Source organism: Oncorhynchus mykiss, chromosome 21 (assembly GCF_057628025.1).
Source record: "Oncorhynchus mykiss isolate SJ-2025 chromosome 21, ASM5762802v1, whole genome shotgun sequence".
Classification (NCBI taxonomy): domain Eukaryota; kingdom Metazoa; phylum Chordata; class Actinopteri; order Salmoniformes; family Salmonidae; genus Oncorhynchus; species Oncorhynchus mykiss.
Window position 1 is genome coordinate 54,250,665 of NC_143042.1, and position 19,342 is coordinate 54,270,006.

Consider the following 19,342-nt stretch of genomic DNA (forward strand, 5'->3'; position numbering starts at 1 on the left):
ACTTACCCAGAAAGACACACAGCTGTAATCGCTGTCAAAGGTGATTCCCTCATTGGCTGGCCCTCGCTTCATACTCATCGCCAAACCCACTAGCTCCAGGTCATCTACAAGACCCTGCTAGGTAAAGTCCCCCCTTATCTCAGCTCGCTGGTCACCATAGCAGCACCCACCTGTAGCACGCGCTCCATCAGGTATATCTCTCTGGTCACCCCCAAAACCAATTCTTCCTTTAGCCGCCTCTCCTTCCAGTTCTCTGCTGCCAATGACTGGAACGAACTACAAAAATCTCTGAAACTGGAAACACTTATTTTCCTCACTAGCTTAAAGCACCAACTGTCAGAGCAGCTCACAGATTACTGCACCTGTACATAGCCCACCTATAATTTAGCCCAAACAACTACCTCTGCCCCTACTGTATTAATTTATTGATTTATTTTGCTCCTTTGCACCCCATTATTTATTTCTACTTTGCACATTCTTCCACTGCAAATCTACCATTCCAGTGTTTTACTTGCTATATTGTATTTACTTCGCCACCATGGCCTTTTTGTTTTGCCTTTACCTCCCTTATCTCACCTCATTTGCTCACATCGTATATAGACTTATTTTTCTACTATATTATTGACTGTTTGTTTTACTCCATGTGTAACTCTGTGTTGTCGAACTGCTTTGCTTTATCTTGGCCAGGTCGCAATTGTAAATGAGAACTTGTTCTCAACTTGCCTACCTGGTTAAATAAAGGTGAAATAAATAAATAAATAAACATTTAACTCAGGGGTGTGAATACTTACAACCAGCCTGGCGCATCACACTGAACATGTAACAAAACAATTCCAACAAGGGCATGGGGGGGTAACAGAGGAATATATATATATACAATGTGATTAGGGAATGTAAACCAGGTGTGACAAGACAAAACAAATGGAACTATGAAAAATGGAGCGGCAATGGCTAGAAGGCCGGTGACGTCGACCGCCGAATGACGCCCAAACAAGGAAAGGAGCCGACTTCGGTGGAAGTCGTGACGATATTTGCGTTGAGCTAGTGATGGAGCAGTTTATATGTGGAGGTAGCTAATACGTAACAGGCACTGTAGGTCATATTTTCATGGTATTAGTTTTACCTCTCCCATTTTGAACAGTTGTTGTGCTTTAACCAAATCCATTGTATTGTATATTTATGTCTTTAGATCATAATTTTCAAAGAACACATATGATGAGTTTATACCAAGCGCTCCTTCTAATGGGTAAGGGATGTGTATTCAACAGAATTAGACATTTTGGAATATATATCAATGACGTCATTGTTATTATTTTAATAAAATATTATTTTTTTTTTGCTGAACAATAGTGGTCATTACAATGAATCCTACAACCGCAACCGGTACAGCCGTCAATGATGCATCAACAACAACTGATGAACCCACTACAACCGTAACTGATGCATTGACTACAACTGGTCAACCCACTACAACTGTCATTGATGCGTCGATAGTAACTGGTGAACCCACAACAACCATCAACGCTGCATCACCAACTACTGTTAAAGCCACAGCCACTACAACCATCACCGAGTTATCAAAAACAACTGGTGAACCAAATAAAATGGTCATTGATGCAATGACAAAAACTGGTGAACCGCTACAGCCGTCACTGATTCAACGACAACAACTGGTGAACCTACTAAAACTACCACTGAGTCAACGACAACAACTGGTGAACCCACTAAAACTACCACTGAGTCAACAACAACAACTGGTGAACCGACTAAAACTACCACTGATTCAACGACAACAACTGGTGAACCCACTAAAACCACCACTGAGTCAACGACAACAACTGGTAAACATACTAAAACCACCACTGAGTCATCAACAACATCTGGTGAACCCACTAAAACTACCACTGAGTCAACGACAACAACTGGTGAACCGACTAAAACTACCACTGAGTCAACAACAACAACTGGTGAACTCACTAAAACCACCACTGATTCAACGACAACAACTGGTGAACCCACTAAAACCACCACTGAGTCATCAACAACATCTGGTGAACCCACTAAAACTACCACTGAGTCAACAACAACAACTGGTGAACCCACTAAAACCACCACTGAGTCAACGACAACAACTGGTGAACCGACTAAAACTACCACTGAGTCATCGACAACAACTGGTGAACCCACTAAAACTACCACTGAGTCAACAACAACAACTGGTGAACCCACTAAAACCACCACTGAGTCAACGACAACAACTGGTGAACCGACTAAAACTACCACTGAGTCATCGACAACAACTGGTGAACCCACTAAAACCACCACTGAGTCAACGACAACAACTGGTGAACCGACTAAAACTACCACTGAGTCATCGACAACAACTGGTGAACCGACTAAAACTACCACTGAGTCAACAACAACAACTGGTGAACCCACTAAAACCACCACTGAGTCAACAACAACAACTGGTGAACCGACTAAAACTACCACTGAGTCATCGACAACAACTGGTGAACCCACTAAAACTACCACTGAGTCAACAACAACAACTGGTGAACCCACTAAAACTACCACTGAGTCATCGACAACAACTGGTGAACCCACTAAAACTACCACTGAGTCAACAACAACAACTGGTGAACCGACTAAAACTACCACTGAGTCATCGACAACAACTGGTGAACCCACTAAAACTGTCACTGTTTCATCCAGAACAACTGGTGAACCAATTACAATCGTTTTTGCATCATCCAGAACCCCTGGTGAAAATACTACAACCGTCAATGAGTCACCAAAAACAACTAGTGAACCCACAACAAGCGTCACTGATGCAACAACTACTGCCAGTGAAACCGCTACAACCATCACTGGTGTTGTCGACAAAAACAGATGCAGCTGCAACTGTCATTGATGCACCGAGAACAACAGGTGAACCCACTCCAACTGTTACTGGGGCATCAACAACAACTGGTGAACCCACTACAACTGTTACTGGGGCATCAACAACAACAGGTGAACCCACTACAACTGTTACTGGGGCATCAACAACAACTGGTGAACCCACTACAACTGTTACTGGGGCATCAACAACAACTGGTGAACCCACTACAACTGTTACTGGGGCATCAACAACAACTGGTGAACCCACTACAACTGTTACTGGGGCATCAACAACAACTGGTGAACCCACTACAACTGTTACTGGGGCATCAACAACAACTGGTGAACCCACTACAACTGTTACTGGGGCATCAACAACAACTGGTGAACCCACTACAACTGTTACTGGGGCATCAACAACAACAGGTGAACCCACTACAACTGTTACTGGGGCATCAACAACAACTGGTGAACCCACTACAACTGTTACTGGGGCATCAACAACAACAGGTGAACCCACTACAACTGTTACTGGGGCATCAACAACAACTGGTGAACCCACTACAACTGTTACTGGGGCATCAACAACAACAGGTGAACCCACTACAACTGTTACTGGGGCATCAACAACAACTGGTGAACCCACTACAATCATCTCTGAGGTAACAAAAACAACTGTTCAACCCACATCAACAGTCACTGGTGTGTCAACAACAACAGGTGAACCCACTACAACCATCATTGATGTGTCGATAGTAACTGGTGAACCCACTACAACCATCATTGATTCATCAACAACAACTGGTGAACCCAATGAAACATTGACAATAACTAGTGAATCCACTACACCAGTCACTGGTGTGTCGACAACAACGGACGAACCAACTACAAACGTCACTGGTAGATTGACATCAACGGTTACAGCGTCACCCACAACAACAACTGTCATTGGAGCATCAACAACAACTAGTGAACTTACTTCAACTGTCACTCGTGGGTCGACAACAACTGGTGAACCCACTACAACTGTCACTCGTGGGTCGACAACAACTGGTGAACCCACTACAACTATCATTGGTTCATCAACAACAACTGGTGGACCCACTACAACCATCACTGAGTCAACAACAACTGGTGAACCCACAACAACTGTTACTTTGCCATCAACAACAACTGGTGAACCCACTACAACCATCACTGAGTCTACAAAAACAACTGGCGAACAAACTAGATCAGTCACTGGTTCATCTACAACAACTGGTGAACCCACTATGACCATCTCTGAGTCAATCAAAACAATTGTTCAACCCACATCAACAGTCACTGGTGTGTTATCAACATCTGGTGAACCCACTACAACCATCACTGAGTCAACAAAAACAACTGGTGAACAAACTAGATCAGTCACTGCTGTGTCGCCAACAACTGTTGAACCCACTACAACTGTTACTGGGGCATCGACAACAACTGGTGAACCCACTACGACAGTCACTGCTGTGTCGACAACAACTGGTGAACCCACTAGAACCCTCAGTGGTGTGTCGACAACAATGGTGACAGATGTACCAATTACAACATTAACAGGTGCATTGACAACAACTGGTGACCCCACCACAACCATCACTGAGTCAACACAAACAACTGGTGAACCCACTACAACTATCATTGGTTCATCAACAACAACTGGTGGACCCACTACAACCATCACTGAGTCAACAACAACTGGTGAACCCACTACAACTGTTACTTTGCCATCAACAACAACTGGTGAACCCACTACAACCATCACTGAGTCTACAAAAACAACTGGTGAACAAACTAGATCAGTCACTGGTTCATCTACAACAACTGGTGAACCCACTATGACCATCTCTGAGTCAATCAAAACAATTGTTCAACCCACATCAACAGTCACTGCTGTGTCATCAACAACTGGTGAACCCACTACAACTGTTACTGTTTCATCAACAACAGCTGGTTCTTCCACTACAACCATCACTGAGTCAACAAAAACAACTGGTGAACCCACTACAACTGTCACTGTAGTATCAACAACAACTGGTGAACCCACTACAACTGTCACTCGTGGGTCGACAACAACTGGTGAACCCACTACAACTGTTACTGGGGCATCAACAACAACTGGTGAACCCACTACAACTGTTACTGGGGCATCAACAACAACTGGTGAACCCACTACAACTGTTACTTTGCCATCAACAACAACTGGTGAACCCACTACAACCATCACTGAGTCTACAAAAACAACTGGTGAACAAACTAGATCAGTCACTGGTTCATCTACAACAACTGGTGAACCCACTACAACTGTTACTGTTTCATCAACAACAGCTGGTTCTTCCACTACAACCATCACTGAGTCAACAAAAACAACTGGTGAACCCACTACAACTGTCACTGTAGTATCAACAACAACTGGTGAACCCACTACAACTGTCACTCGTGGGTCGACAACAACAACTGGTGAACCCACTACAATCATCTCTGAGTCAACAAAAACAACTGGTGAACCCACCACAACTGTTACTTTGCCATCAACAACAACTGGTGAACCCACTACAACCATCACTGAGTCTACAAAAACAACTGGTGAACAAACTAGATCAGTCACTGCTGTGTCGCCAACAACTGTTGAACCCACTACAACTGTTACTGGGGCATCGACAACAACTGGTGAACCCACTACAACCCTCAGTGGTGTGTCGACAACAGTGGTGACAGATGTACCAATTACAACATTAACAGGTGCATTGACAACAACTGGTGACCCCACCACAACCATCACTGAGTCAACACAAACAACTGGTGAACCGACTACAACTGTCACTGTTGTGTCAACAACAACTGGTGAACCCACTACAACTGTTACTTTGCCATCAACAACAACTGGTGAACCCACTACAACCATCACTGAGTCTACAAAAACAACTGGTGAACAAACTAGATCAGTCACTGGTTCATCTACAACAACTGGTGAACCCACTATAACCATCTCTGAGTCAATCAAAACAATTGTTCAACCCACATCAACAGTCACTGCTGTGTCATCAACAACTGGTGAACCCACTACAACTGTTACTGTTTCATCAACAACAGCTGGTTCTTCCACTACAACCATCACTGAGTCAACAAAAACAACTGGTGAACCCACTACAACTGTCACTGTAGTATCAACAACAACTGGTGAACCCACTACAACTGTCACTCGTGGGTCGACAACAACTGGTGAACCCACTACAACTGTTACTGGGGCATCAACAACAACGGGTGAACCCACTACAACTGTCACTGGGGCATCAACAACAACGGGTGAACCCACTACAACTGTTACTGGGGCATCAACAACAACTGGTGAACCCACTACAACTGTCACTCGTGGGTTGACACCAACTGGTGAACCCACTACAACTGTCACTCGTGGGTCGACAACAACTGGTGAACCCACTACAACTGTCATTGATTCATTAACAACAACTTCTGAACCCACTACAACCGTAATTGATTCATCAACTACAGCTGGTGAACCCACTACATCCGTCACTGAGTCAACAAAAACAACTGGTGAACCCACTACAACCGACACTGGTGTGTTGACAACAACTGGTGAACCCACTACAATATTCACTAGTGTGTTGACAAAAATGGTTACAGCGTCACCCACTACATCCGTCACTGGTACATCAGCAACAACGGCTACAGCTGCACCCACAACAACCGTCACTAGTGCATCAAATGTCAACACAACGACAACGGCTACTCCTGTCATCAGTACTGCCATCGTCACAGCCACGACAACTGCAACTACCGCTGTTGCAATCACTAGGGTTCCTGTGGTGTTCAGGTCCAGAGGAGAGACATTTACCTCTGATCTATCAAACCCATCATCTCAGGCCTTTCAAACAAGAGCATTACTGATTAAAACTCAGGTGAGCCTCCCAAAACAATGAAGATGTGAATGTCCTAACGAGAGGGGTAGGTTACAGTAATACAGTCAACTTTTAATTGACAGTAAGTTGTTTGTTTAAAATTCATCTGTTTCTTGTTTTGCATTCCAGCTTGAACCTTTCTATCGATCGGCTTTCACCTCTTTCAACAGTTTGGATGTGACAGAATTCAGGTGATTTTTTTTTTTGTATTACATGTTGTATGTTGATATAAATTGATCTCACTTTCTATCTAACATGTTATCTCTCATTTCTTCTCAGCTCTGGATCCATCATCAATACTGTAAATGTAGCATTCAGCTCCCCCTCTGTCCCTAATATCACAGAGATTGGCACTGTTTTGATAAATGCTTCGCAAAACATCACAGCTTTGGAAATTGACCCCAACTCAGTGACGGTCAACAGCACAGGTAAACACATGTATTTATTATATCCTATTGTTATTTGGTAAATGAACAGTTTGTACGCCGTGCATTTTGTACACCATTGTATCATGTGTCATTACATTACAGGGCAACAAACACTCGTTGTATTTTCATTTGATCGTGTTTCCTTTTTCTGTTACAGCTGAAGCCACAAAAACTCTTACCAGTGCAATAGCAACGAGTGGCTTATCGACAAGAACTGGTGAACCCACTACATCCGTCACCAGTGTGTCGACAACAACTGGTGAACCCACTACATCCGTCACCAGTGTGTCGACAATGAGTGGTGCATCAACAACTGCTGTTACAGCCGAACCCGCTGCAACTGTCATTGATGCACCGACAACAACAGGTGAACCCACTACAACCATAACTGATTCATCAACAACAACAGGTGAACCCACTACAACCATCACTGATTCATCAACAACAACTGGTGAACCCACTGAAACATTGACATTAACTAGTGAATCCACTACAACAGTCACTGGTGTGTCGACAACAAAGTTTACAGCTGCACGCCCAACAAATGTCACTGGAGCATCAACAACTGGTGAACTTACTTCAACCATCACTGGTGTGTCGACAACAAAGTTTACAGCTGAACCCACTACAAACGTCACTGGAGCATCAACAACAACTGGTGAACCTACTTCAGCCGTTGTTGGTGTGTCGACAACAAGTTACGAATCCACAACTACTGTTACTGCAGCAACTACTACAAGCATCACAGGTGTGTCGACAACAACTGGTGAACCCACTACAACCATCACTGATTCATCAACAACCATTGGTGAACCCACTACAACCATCACTGGTATGTCGACAAAACCTGGTGAACCCACTACAACCATCACTGGTATGTCGACAAAACCTGGTGAACCCACTACAACCATCACTGGTATGTCGACAAAACCTGGTGAACCCACTACAACCATCACTGGTATGTCGACAAAACCTGGTGAACCCACTACAACCATCACTGGTATGTCGACAAAACCTGGTGAACCCACTACAACCATCACTGGTATGTCGACAAAACCTGGTGAACCCACTACAACCATCACTGGTATGTCGACAAAACCTGGTGAACCCACTACAACCATCACTGGTATGTCGACAAAACCTGGTGAACCCACTACAACCATCACTGGTATGTCGACAAAACCTGGTGAACCCACTACAACCATCACTGGTATGTCGACAAAACCTGGTGAACCCACTACAACCATCACTGGTATGTCGACAAAACCTGGTGAACCCACTACAACCATCACTGGTATGTCGACAAAACCTGGTGAACCCACTACAACCATCACTGGTATGTCGACAAAACCTGGTGAACCCACTACAACCATCACTGGTATGTCGACAAAACCTGGTGAACCCACTACAACCATCACTGGTATGTCGACAAAACCTGGTGAACCCACTACAACCATCACTGGTATGTCGACAAAACCTGGTGAACCCACTACAACCATCACTGGTATGTCGACAAAACCTGGTGAACCCACTACAACCATCACTGGTATGTCGACAAAACCTGGTGAACCCACTACAACCATCACTGGTATGTCGACAAAACCTGGTGAACCCACTACAACCATCACTGGTATGTCGACAAAACCTGGTGAACCCACTACAACCATCACTGGTATGTCGACAAAACCTGGTGAACCCACTACAACCATCACTGGTATGTCGACAAAACCTGGTGAACCCACTACATCCGTCATGGGTGTGTTGACGACAACAGTAACTGGTTCATCGACAACTACTAGTGAACCCATGACAACCATTACTGGTCCATTGACAACATTCGGTGAACCCAATACGACCGTCACTCGTGTGTCGACAACAACTGCTGAACCCACTACAACCATCACAGGTGTGTTGAAAACAACGTTTACAGAAGTACCCATTACAGCTGTCACGGGTTTGTCGACAACAACTGGTGAACCCACTACAACCAAAACTGATTCATCAACAACAACTGGTGAACCCACTGCAACCATCACTGGTATGTCAACAATGAGTGGTGCATCAACAACTACTACAACAGCTGCACCCACTACAACTCTCACTGATTCATCAACAACAACGGTTACAGTGGCACCAACTACAGCCGTCACTGGTGTGTCGACAACAAGTGATGCACCAACAACTACTGTTACTGCAGCACCCACTAAAACCGTCATGGGTGTGTTGACGACAACTGGTGAACCCACTACAACAATCACTGGGCTGTCGACAACAACTTGCGAACCCACTACAACCATCACTGGTGTGTCGACAACAAAGTTTACAGCTGCACGCCCAACAAATGTCACTGGAGCATCAACAACTGGTGAACTTACTTCAACAGTCACTGGTGTGTCGATAACAAAGTTTACAGCTGCACGCCCAACAAATGTCACTGGAGCATCAACAACTGGTGAACCTACTTCAGCCGTTGTTGGTGTGTCGACAAGTTACGAATCCACAACTACTGTTACTGCAGCAACTACTACAAGCATCACAGGTGTGTCGGCAACAACGGTTAGAGCCGCAGCCACTACAGCCGTCACTGGTGTGTCGACAACAAGTGATGCACCAACAACTACTGTCTCTGCATTACCCACTACAACCGTCATGGGTGTGTTGACGACAACTGGTGAACCCACTACAACCGTCATTGATGCATCGACAACTACTAGTGAACCCACTACGACCATCACTGTTGTGTCCACAACAACTGCTGAACCCACTACAACCATCACTGGTGTGTCGACAACAAGTGATGCAACAAGAGCTACTGTTACTGCAGCACCCATTACAATCGTCATGGGTGTGTTGACGACAACTGGTGAACCCACTACCACAATCACTGGTGTGTCGACTGTAACGGTTACAGATATACCCATTACAACCGTAACAGGTGCATTGACAACAGAGATTACAACGGCTCCAAATACATTCATCACTGTTGTGTCGGCATCTACTGATGAACCCAATTCAACTGTAACTGGTGGGTCGACAACAACTGGAGAACTCCCTTCACCCGTCACTGGTAGGACGACAACAACAACAAATTACGAACATTTCAGCTGTTTTGCCTGCTTGTGCTCTGTAATACACATGTTGTTAATGTGAGTGTTTTATATCAGAATATCACAGTTCTTCTCGTTCTAATGCAGCTAACCCTGTGTTTGTAGCATCTACAGTGCATTCGGAAAGTATTGAGAACCCTTGAATTTTTCCATGTTTTGTTACGTTCCTCATTCTAAATTGATTTCCCCGTCATCAATCTACACACAATACCCCATAATGACAAAGCAAAAACAGTTTTTTAGCAAATTTATAAAAAATTATAAACTGAAATATTACATTTATATACCCTAAGTATTCAGACCTTTTACTCAGTACTTTGTTGAAGCACATTTGGCAGTGATTACAGCCTTGAGTCTTCTTGAGTATGATGCTACAAGCTTTGCACACCTGTTTTTGGCGAGTTCTTCCCATTCTTCTCTGCAGATCCTCTCAAGCTCTGTCAGGTTGAATGGGGAGCGTCGTTGCACAGCTATTTTAAGGTCTCTCCAAAGATATTCAAAAGGTTCAAGTCAGGGCTATGGATTGGCCACTTTAAGAGACTTATCCCAAAGCCACTCCTGCATTGTCTTGACTGTGTGCTTAGGGTAATTGTCCTGTTGAAAGGTGAACATTCTCCCCAGTCTGAGGTCCTGAGCGCTCTGGAGCAGATTTCATCAAGGATTTCTCTGTGCTTCACTCCTTTCATCTTTCCCTCGATCCTGACTAGTCTCCCAGTCCATGTCACTGAACAACCCACAAAGAATTAAGGTGCCACCACCATGCTGTACTGTAGGGACGGTACCAGATTTCCTCCAGACGTGACGTTTGGCCTTTAATCCAAAGAGTTCATTCCTGGTTTCACCAGATCAGAGAATCTTGTTTCTCATGGTCTGAGAGTCTTTCGGAGTCCAAGTGGGCTGTCATGTGCCTTTTACTGAGGAGTGGCTTCGATCTGGTCACTCTACCGAGATGGCTGTCCTTCTGTTCCAAACTTCTTCCATGTAAGAGGCCACTGTGTTCTTGGGGACCTTAAATGCTGTTGACACAATTATGTAATGTTCAATCAATTGAATTTAACACAGATGGACTCCAATCAAGTTGTAGAAATATCTCAAAGATGGTCAATGGAAAAATGATATACCTGAGCTAAGTTTCGAGTCTCATAGCAAGGTTCCGCATACTTATGTAAATAAGGTATTTCAGTTTATTTTGTAATACATTTTTAAACATTTCTTTAAAACCTGCTATCGCTTTGTCATTCTGGGGTATTTTGTGAAGATTAATGAGGGGAAAAAAAAGTATTTAATCCATTTCAGAATACGGCTGTAACGTAACAAAATCTGGGATAAAGTCAAGGGGTCTGAATTTCCAAATGTACTGTATACTTCAGAAATGGTTTTCAGTTGAAGTGGTTCATGTAAAATGATCAGGAAGCCTGTTTACAGTGAATTACATAAAAGACCAACATATGATGATTTAGTTGTCAATATAAGAGCATCATGTTATACTCCCATCTGTCATCGTAACGATGACTGTGTTATACTGCCACACAGCCTTAAAGAGATGTTGAAATGTCCATTTTATGTTTTAACTTAGCTGCTCCTGCAACAAGTACTGTTCCTCCTACAACTTCTGTTACTACCACTGTGGCTGGTACTACCACCGCAACAACTGGAGAACCTGTCCCTGTTCCTGCTACCGTTCCTACAACGAGACCCACAACTACAACCACCACATATGAGGCCCCCACAACTACAGTGTCAAGGACAGCATCACCACTGTCAACAACTACCAGCACAGCTCCAACTACCACAACAACCAATGCACCAACCACTACAACAACACATACTACTACTACTAGTACAACAACAACTACTGCACATCTTCAACCTGCTCCACTGATGTCTTTCGTCATACAACAAGTGTTTGTAGAAGCTTTAAATGACCCTAAAAGTACACAATTCCAAGAACTTGCAATAACTATTACTGCAGTGGTAAGTCCTAGAAATTCAGAGTTTGTTCATATTGGGTGTATGACCATCAATAATGTATGGCGATTGTTGGAAAATCTACATATTTTATTTGTTTTAAATCAGGCGACAATAAGTCTCCATCACTACAGATCTATTTATATTCCTCAATGTCTATCTTTAATAACTAGGGCTTAGCTATGTGGATAGGAATATATAGAAATGTTTTTGTGTGTGTTAAATCATTCAAATGTTCTCCTGTTTGTACCGTTCCTTACAGTTTGATGTGATCTACAAAGCAAAATATGGGATCCTTTTCATCCGGACGATTGTTCTTGGATTCACGTAATATTCCATTCTGTTCTATTCTATTCTTTTAACCTTTGGCATGCCACTGTTCATGACCTTTTATGACCTTTTGCAGACCTGTTTTCCATTCCCGTATGGATGCAGAAACACAGGCGGAGGTCCAACTGGTGTTCAACGAGACCTCCACTCAATCTGTCCCTGAGCTTACTGACATTAGCAATACACTGAAAGAGGCTGTGACCAATCCAAACGATTTCTTTGGCAACCTCTCAGTGGATGTTACCACCATCATTGTTAAAGGTGAGTAAAACCATTGGGTGAACAAAAACGATTATACACAGCAAAATCTGAGTGTTACATGTAATGCTTTTCTACAGTCTATACACATCCCAGTGTTGGGGAGTAGTGAACTACAGATGGTGGATCTTACTTTGAGCCGGTTTGCTATAGCAGGAATATAATCCCGCAGCAACAGACATTTTTCAAAGTTTTCCTGCAACAGGGTAATGAAATTAAGATCTGACATCTGTACATGTAGTTCAACTAATAATTTAACTACATTTTGCAGTAACTTGGTGGTAGTTGAACTGAATTCATGTCGAGTTAGACTTTTCAGTATTTCATTCAGTTTCTTGCCATGTCGCTAACTACTGGACCTACCACTACTTTTTTTGCACAAAAATGAAATGAAATAAGGATGAGAAAAGTGGGCTATAATTTCCATCCGCCTTACAGTTTGTAGTGTATGACATTTCAGATTTGCATATGACATTTTTCAGAAAATATCCGATCCAAACGTCTGAAAATATAAAAAAACACAAAACAAAAAAGTAACCCTCAGCCAATCAAAATGAAGCCAGAACTCTACTCCAGGTTAGTGTTAGGGCCCAGGTATCTGAGAGGATGGAACTACTGCAGCTAGCTATTTTTGTGAAAAAATATTTATTTTCTCTGTAAGACAAGTCAACAAATAAGCAGTACCCAGAGGGAGCAACCACAGACATTTTTTTTAAATGAAGAGAAGAATCAAGAAAGCAAACACAGAACAGACAGCGTGCATATGTACACATACACCAAAGTTTTACAACACCTACTCATTCAAGGGTTTTTCTTTATTTTTACTCAATTATACATTGTAGAATAATATTGAAGAAATGAAAACTATGAAGTAGCACATATGAAATCACGGAGTAACCAAATTTGTTTTAAACAAATCAAAACATATTTTATATTTGAGACTCTTCAAATAGTCACCATTTGCTTTGACAGCTTTGCACACTCTTGGCATTCTCTCAACCAGCTTCACCTGGAAGGCTTTTCCAACGGTCTTGAAGGAGTTCCCGTGTATGCTGAGTACTTGTTGGCTGCTTTTCCTTCACTCTGTGGTTAGACTCATCCCAAACCATCTTAATTTTGATTGATGTCGGGGGTTGTGGAGGCCAGGTCATCTGATGCAGCACGCCATTACTCTCCTTCTTGGTACAATAGCCCTTACACAGCCTGGGGTTGCACCGAATTCATATCTAATTAGTGTTTTCAGTAGTTAATTACATTTCTTGCCGTGTAGCTAACTACTGGAACTACACTACTTTTTTTATGACAAATTGGGGGGAGGGGCAGGGAGGTGTCCAAACGTCCAAAAATAAACAAGGTACAAAAATAAAAAGTAACCCTCAGTCATTCAAAGTGCAGCCAGAACTCTACTCCAGGTTAGTGTTAGAGCCCAGGTACCTGAGAGAATGGAACTGCTGCAGCTAGCTATTTTTGTGAACAAGTATTTCATTTATTTTCTATACAAGACAACAAATAAGCAGTACAAGTAATACCTAGTTGGAGCAACCACGCCCCAAAAAATATAAATATTTTTAAAGAAAAAATTAAGTGAAGAATCAAAAAATCAAACACAGAACAGACAGTGTAAAGCATTAGCTTGTACAGCATAGACGTGCATAGACAAAGCATTAGCTTGTACAGCATAGACGTGCATAGACAAAGCATTAGCTTGTACAGCATAGACGTGCATAGACAAAGCATTAGCTTGTACAGCATAGACGTGCATAGACAAAGCATTAGCTTGTACAGCATAGACGTGCATAGACAAAGCATTAGCTTGTACAGCATAGACGTGCATAGACAAAGCATTAGCTTGTACAGCATAGACGTGCATAGACAAAGCATTAGCTTGTACAGTAACTTTTCTGCTCTTTTGACTTCAAAGTGCCCACCACAAATAAAAACACAACTACAACGGCTACTCCTGTCATCACTACTGCTATCATCACAACTACAACCACTGAAACTACCGTTGTGCCACTCACTAAGGTGACTGTGGTGTTCCGGTCCAGTGGAGAGACATTTACCTCTGACCTATCAAACACATCTTCTCAGGCCTTTCAAACCCGAGCATTACTGATTAGAACTCAGGTGAGCCTCCCAAAACAATGAAGATGTGAATGTCCTATTGAAAGGGGTAGAATACAGTTACATAGTCAGCTTTTAATCAACAGGAAGTTGTTTGTTTAAACTTCATATGTTTCTTGTTTTGTCTTCCAGCTTGATCCTTTCTATCGATCAGCTTTCACCTCTTTCAACAGTTTGACTGTGACAGAATTCAGGTGATTATTTTTTGCATTACATTTTGTATGTTGATATAAATTGATCTCACTTTCTATCTAACATGTTATCTCTCATTTGTTCCCAGCTCTGGATCCATCATCAATACTATGAATTTAGCATTCAGATCCTCCTCTGTCCCAAATTCCATGGAGATTGGCACTGTTTTAATAAATGCCGCTCAAAAAATCACAGCTTTCAACATTGACCCCACCTCAGTGAGAGTCAACGACACAGGTTAACTAATTTATTTATTTGTATTCTATTATAAGTTAAATAAATATACAGTGGGGCAAAAAAAAGTATTTAGTCAGCCACCAATTGTGCAAGTTCTCCCACTTAAAAAGATGAGAGAGGCCTGTAATTTTCATCATAGGTACACTTCAACTATGACAGACAAAATTAGAAAGAAAAAAAATCCAGAAAATCACATTGTAGGATTTTTTATGAATTTATTAGCAAAATATGGAGGAAAATAAGTATTGGTGGCTGACTAAATACTTTTTTGCCCCACTGTATTGTCTGACATATAATTATTGTATTTTCTTCGCCATTGTATCATATGCCATTATCTCTACACAAATCAATAATTTACGAGTTGCGTTCCAGTTGTATTTAGCAAACCAGCTGTCTCACTCATCACATTACGGGGCAACAAACACTCTTCCTATTTTCATTTGAACATGTTTCCCTTTTTCTCTTTCCATCCCAGCCGTGACCTCAAGTGGAATAAGCAGCAAGACCAGTCTCTGCACAGCATTCTTTCTGGTGGTTCTGTCGCTGCTACTGTCAAGCCAGCATTAGTCTCAGTGGCAACGCCCACTAAAAACACTATTTCACTCACTGGCAAGCAGCAGAACGAAATAGTGTGTGTAGTCATATTTTCACTTTGAGAACTTCCCACACATTCCAACCCCTAGCCCAATTCCACCCATGATTTGAATAGTGTCCAAAAATGAAATCAAGTCTTGTAAAGCTGACATAAGATACACTATTTGTGGCAGTTGAACACAATGATGTAATATAATTACTGCCTATTCAATCAAAATGTGTAAGTGTATGGGTTTCCGTCATAAGTCGATGTTATTTCCATGCAATGAAAAATAATGTTTGATTTAATATGTACTTAAGGCTATTTTTGATTCGTTCAGTTGCTGATATGAACTAAAAACATTTAATCACTCTGTTGCTGATATGAACTAAAACGTTGATTCACTCTGTTTGCTGATATGAACTAACGAGATAAATATTTTATTTTTTATTTCGACTTAACCAGTGAAACCTGGATAACTGATTTAAATAAGGCCCTTTGGAGCAAAATGTTCTACAATTTAAACTGTTGTCAATGTAGTTTTCATTCTGTTATACCATAAACATGTAATTATTTCTTCAATGGTCCTCATCAGAGTTGTGGACGTGAGTCACATTACTTGGACTCGAGTCAGACTCAAGTCACAAGTCGACTTTGACTTTAACACCAATGACTCGTGACTTGACTTGGACTTGAGCCTTATGACTTGACCTGACTTGATACCCTCCCCAAGCCCAAACATTAAAACATTATGCTGTTAAAAAAAAAGTGTGCAGGCATCTACTCTTCATTTAACGGATTACAGTTTGAAATCGGACAGCAGCTAATCAAAAACGTCGGCGGGTGAATTCAGATGGAGCCCTTGGAACGATGATACCTGAAATTATTATTTTCGTATATAAAGATGACGCTGTATCAACAAAAAACGGATTGCAACATGCGGGAAGAAAATGACAGACGGAGGCGCAACAATTTCCAACTTTGTTCGACGTTTGAAGCTGCACAAAGAACGGTAAATCTAATATAGCCGACAGCTATCCTTCACCCGAGGTTGTGTGTTTATGAGTGTGTGTAACTTGTTTCATGGGTTTCTTTTTTGCTGGCTTGTGATGTCTGGAGCCTGTATTGTTATGTGCGCTCCTCACTGCTTGCCTAGATTATACGTGCCGATTGACTCACCACCGCGCTGTTTGGAGCAGGGAAAGATCAAATGAGCACATTTGTGATAGAGTGCCTCCTAGAATGGTTGTGTACTCTTTCTAACCTGCTGATTACAGCGAGTGCTTGAACCTCTGATTGTGTTTATGCATCACACAAATCCCACCATCCCTCTCTCTGCTGTCCTCCGCAGTTGTGAGCTTTTTCCGTTGATTCTTTCATCTGAGGCACCGCATTTAGTTACAGTTTTCCTGATGGAAAATATATAGATCTGTACTCAATTCTCTATTCTACACGGCAAAGGCTATTATAGGGGGGGTTACACATGGCTACCCATGTATTTCCGCAGGGGGGAACCACTACTTCAAGGTCTCACCGATTGAAACGCTATTAGTGCGCACCACCGCTAACTAACTAGCCATTTCACATCCGTTACATACATACTGAATTCTATTCTATTCTATTCTATACTATCTTAGTTTATGCCGCTCTGACATCTCATGCAAATACTTACATATTCTTAATTCCATTCCTTCACTTTAGATTGTGTGTATTGTTAGATACAACTTCTTAGATATTACTGCACTGTTGGAGCTAGAAACAAGCATTTTGGTACAAAATTGCAATAACGTCTGCTAAACACGTGTATGTGACAAATAACATTAGATTTGATTTGAAATACCTCACCCCTCCATGCCTTATTGCTTAATCACGCATCATCATATATTTTCAAAAACAAAAACAATTATTGTATCCTGTGAGCCGAATTGTAAAAAAAAAAAATACATCAATTAGAATAAAACAAGTATTTAACAAAGTCGTTGTGTCATTGAGCAGGAGTTTTGCTGTGTATTATCTTACCCACATACTGTCAAATCAATTTCAAGGACAGAGAACCTGTTTTGATGGAACAGTTTATGCTGTCCTGTAGGTACGACCCCCCCCCCCCAGTTATAATCCAGGGTGATTATAGGATACCATATCATTCCACAGGGTCAAACTCCAGTTCCCATGGGCTGCCATATATGCATGTTTGCATTCCTCCCTTACGCAAATGACATTGACTGAGGAGTCTACAAACCCGAGGAGTATACTAGTAATGGGATAAAGATGTTCATGAGCTAACTTTGGTCAATTCTGAACTCAACTCAGGATAACCGTTGACACGAAGGTGGCTCACCATTCAGGTAAACAAAAGACGGCCATATTGACAGTCTAGTAAAAGAAAGGCTGCACCTCTAATAGCCTATTTGCAGCAATAGAATTTGCAGGATAACTTATTTTTTTCCTTTTGATTTAGGCAAAAACTTAGTTGTCCATGGAATGCGTTTTTTAACATTGTCTCAATGAAGATATTGGCATTCGACTCACTGGGCTGTACACGCAAGGTATGCACACAACAATACAGGCCTGGCTTGAGTTAGTTACAGGTGTTGGATCAATATCCTTCCTTTGTAGCGTGGTTGGAGCCTGAATTGGAATGTGAAGCTAACTGAAGCTAGCTATAGAAAAGGTGGCTTTAAAAAATTCAGAATAGATCTAGCTAGCATCACACTATTGGCCTCTGGTTTCCCTAAATCAGACACTCATTAAGTTAAATGATAAGAATGAAACCAGCAGATGCTGCAGCCATGCAGAAATGTAGTTTGATAACATAAATTACACAGTCCTCCTCAGCCCTCCATGGTTTATACATAACTCAAACTCCACAGCCCTCCACGGTTTATACTGAAATGTCATTGTAACCAATGTTACCTCAAAACAAATTAGGCACTGAACAAATTTCAAGTCTGCTGAGCGCAAACTTGAATGATGTGAAAATTCTGTGTAACTTCGAGTTTGAGTTTACTGTGAACACTAAGGATGTACCCACTTTAAGTTACAGTTTTAACAGTGGCCAAGTAGGCTTCTGTGGCTATTTGATCATAATGTTATCAGAACTCAGGATAAGACGCAGATGCAGACAGCTAGAGTCACAGATGTTTATTGAAAAACAGGTCAAAGGCAGGCAGAGGTCCGTAATCCAGGGCAGAGTTAATAAGGTACAGAACAGCAGGCAGTCTTGGGGTCAGGAAAGGCAAAGGTTTGTAAACGGGTCAGAGTCAGGCAGGTACAGAAAGGCAGGCAGGCTCAGGG

The 19,342-nt window shown here is 42.0% G+C and overlaps 1 protein-coding gene across 1 annotated transcript; it reads left to right on the top strand.

Moving 5' to 3' along the window:
* Positions 1 to 1,047: 1,047 nt before the first annotated feature.
* On the top strand, positions 1,048 to 18,023 carry LOC118942961 (uncharacterized). The gene is made up of 17 exons (XM_090213381.1): positions 1,048 to 1,069; positions 1,190 to 1,246; positions 1,351 to 1,407; positions 1,534 to 2,622; positions 2,716 to 4,436; positions 5,082 to 6,830; positions 6,960 to 7,021; positions 7,110 to 7,258; positions 7,416 to 7,725; positions 7,843 to 10,364; positions 11,942 to 12,339; positions 12,596 to 12,660; positions 12,740 to 12,924; positions 14,843 to 15,048; positions 15,178 to 15,239; positions 15,326 to 15,474; positions 15,950 to 18,023. The coding sequence occupies exons 1-17, from the start codon at positions 1,048 to 1,050 to the stop codon at positions 16,039 to 16,041; spliced, it is 8,895 nt and encodes a 2,964-aa protein (XP_090069507.1). The 3' UTR covers positions 16,042 to 18,023.
* Positions 18,024 to 19,342: the final 1,319 nt, after the last annotated feature.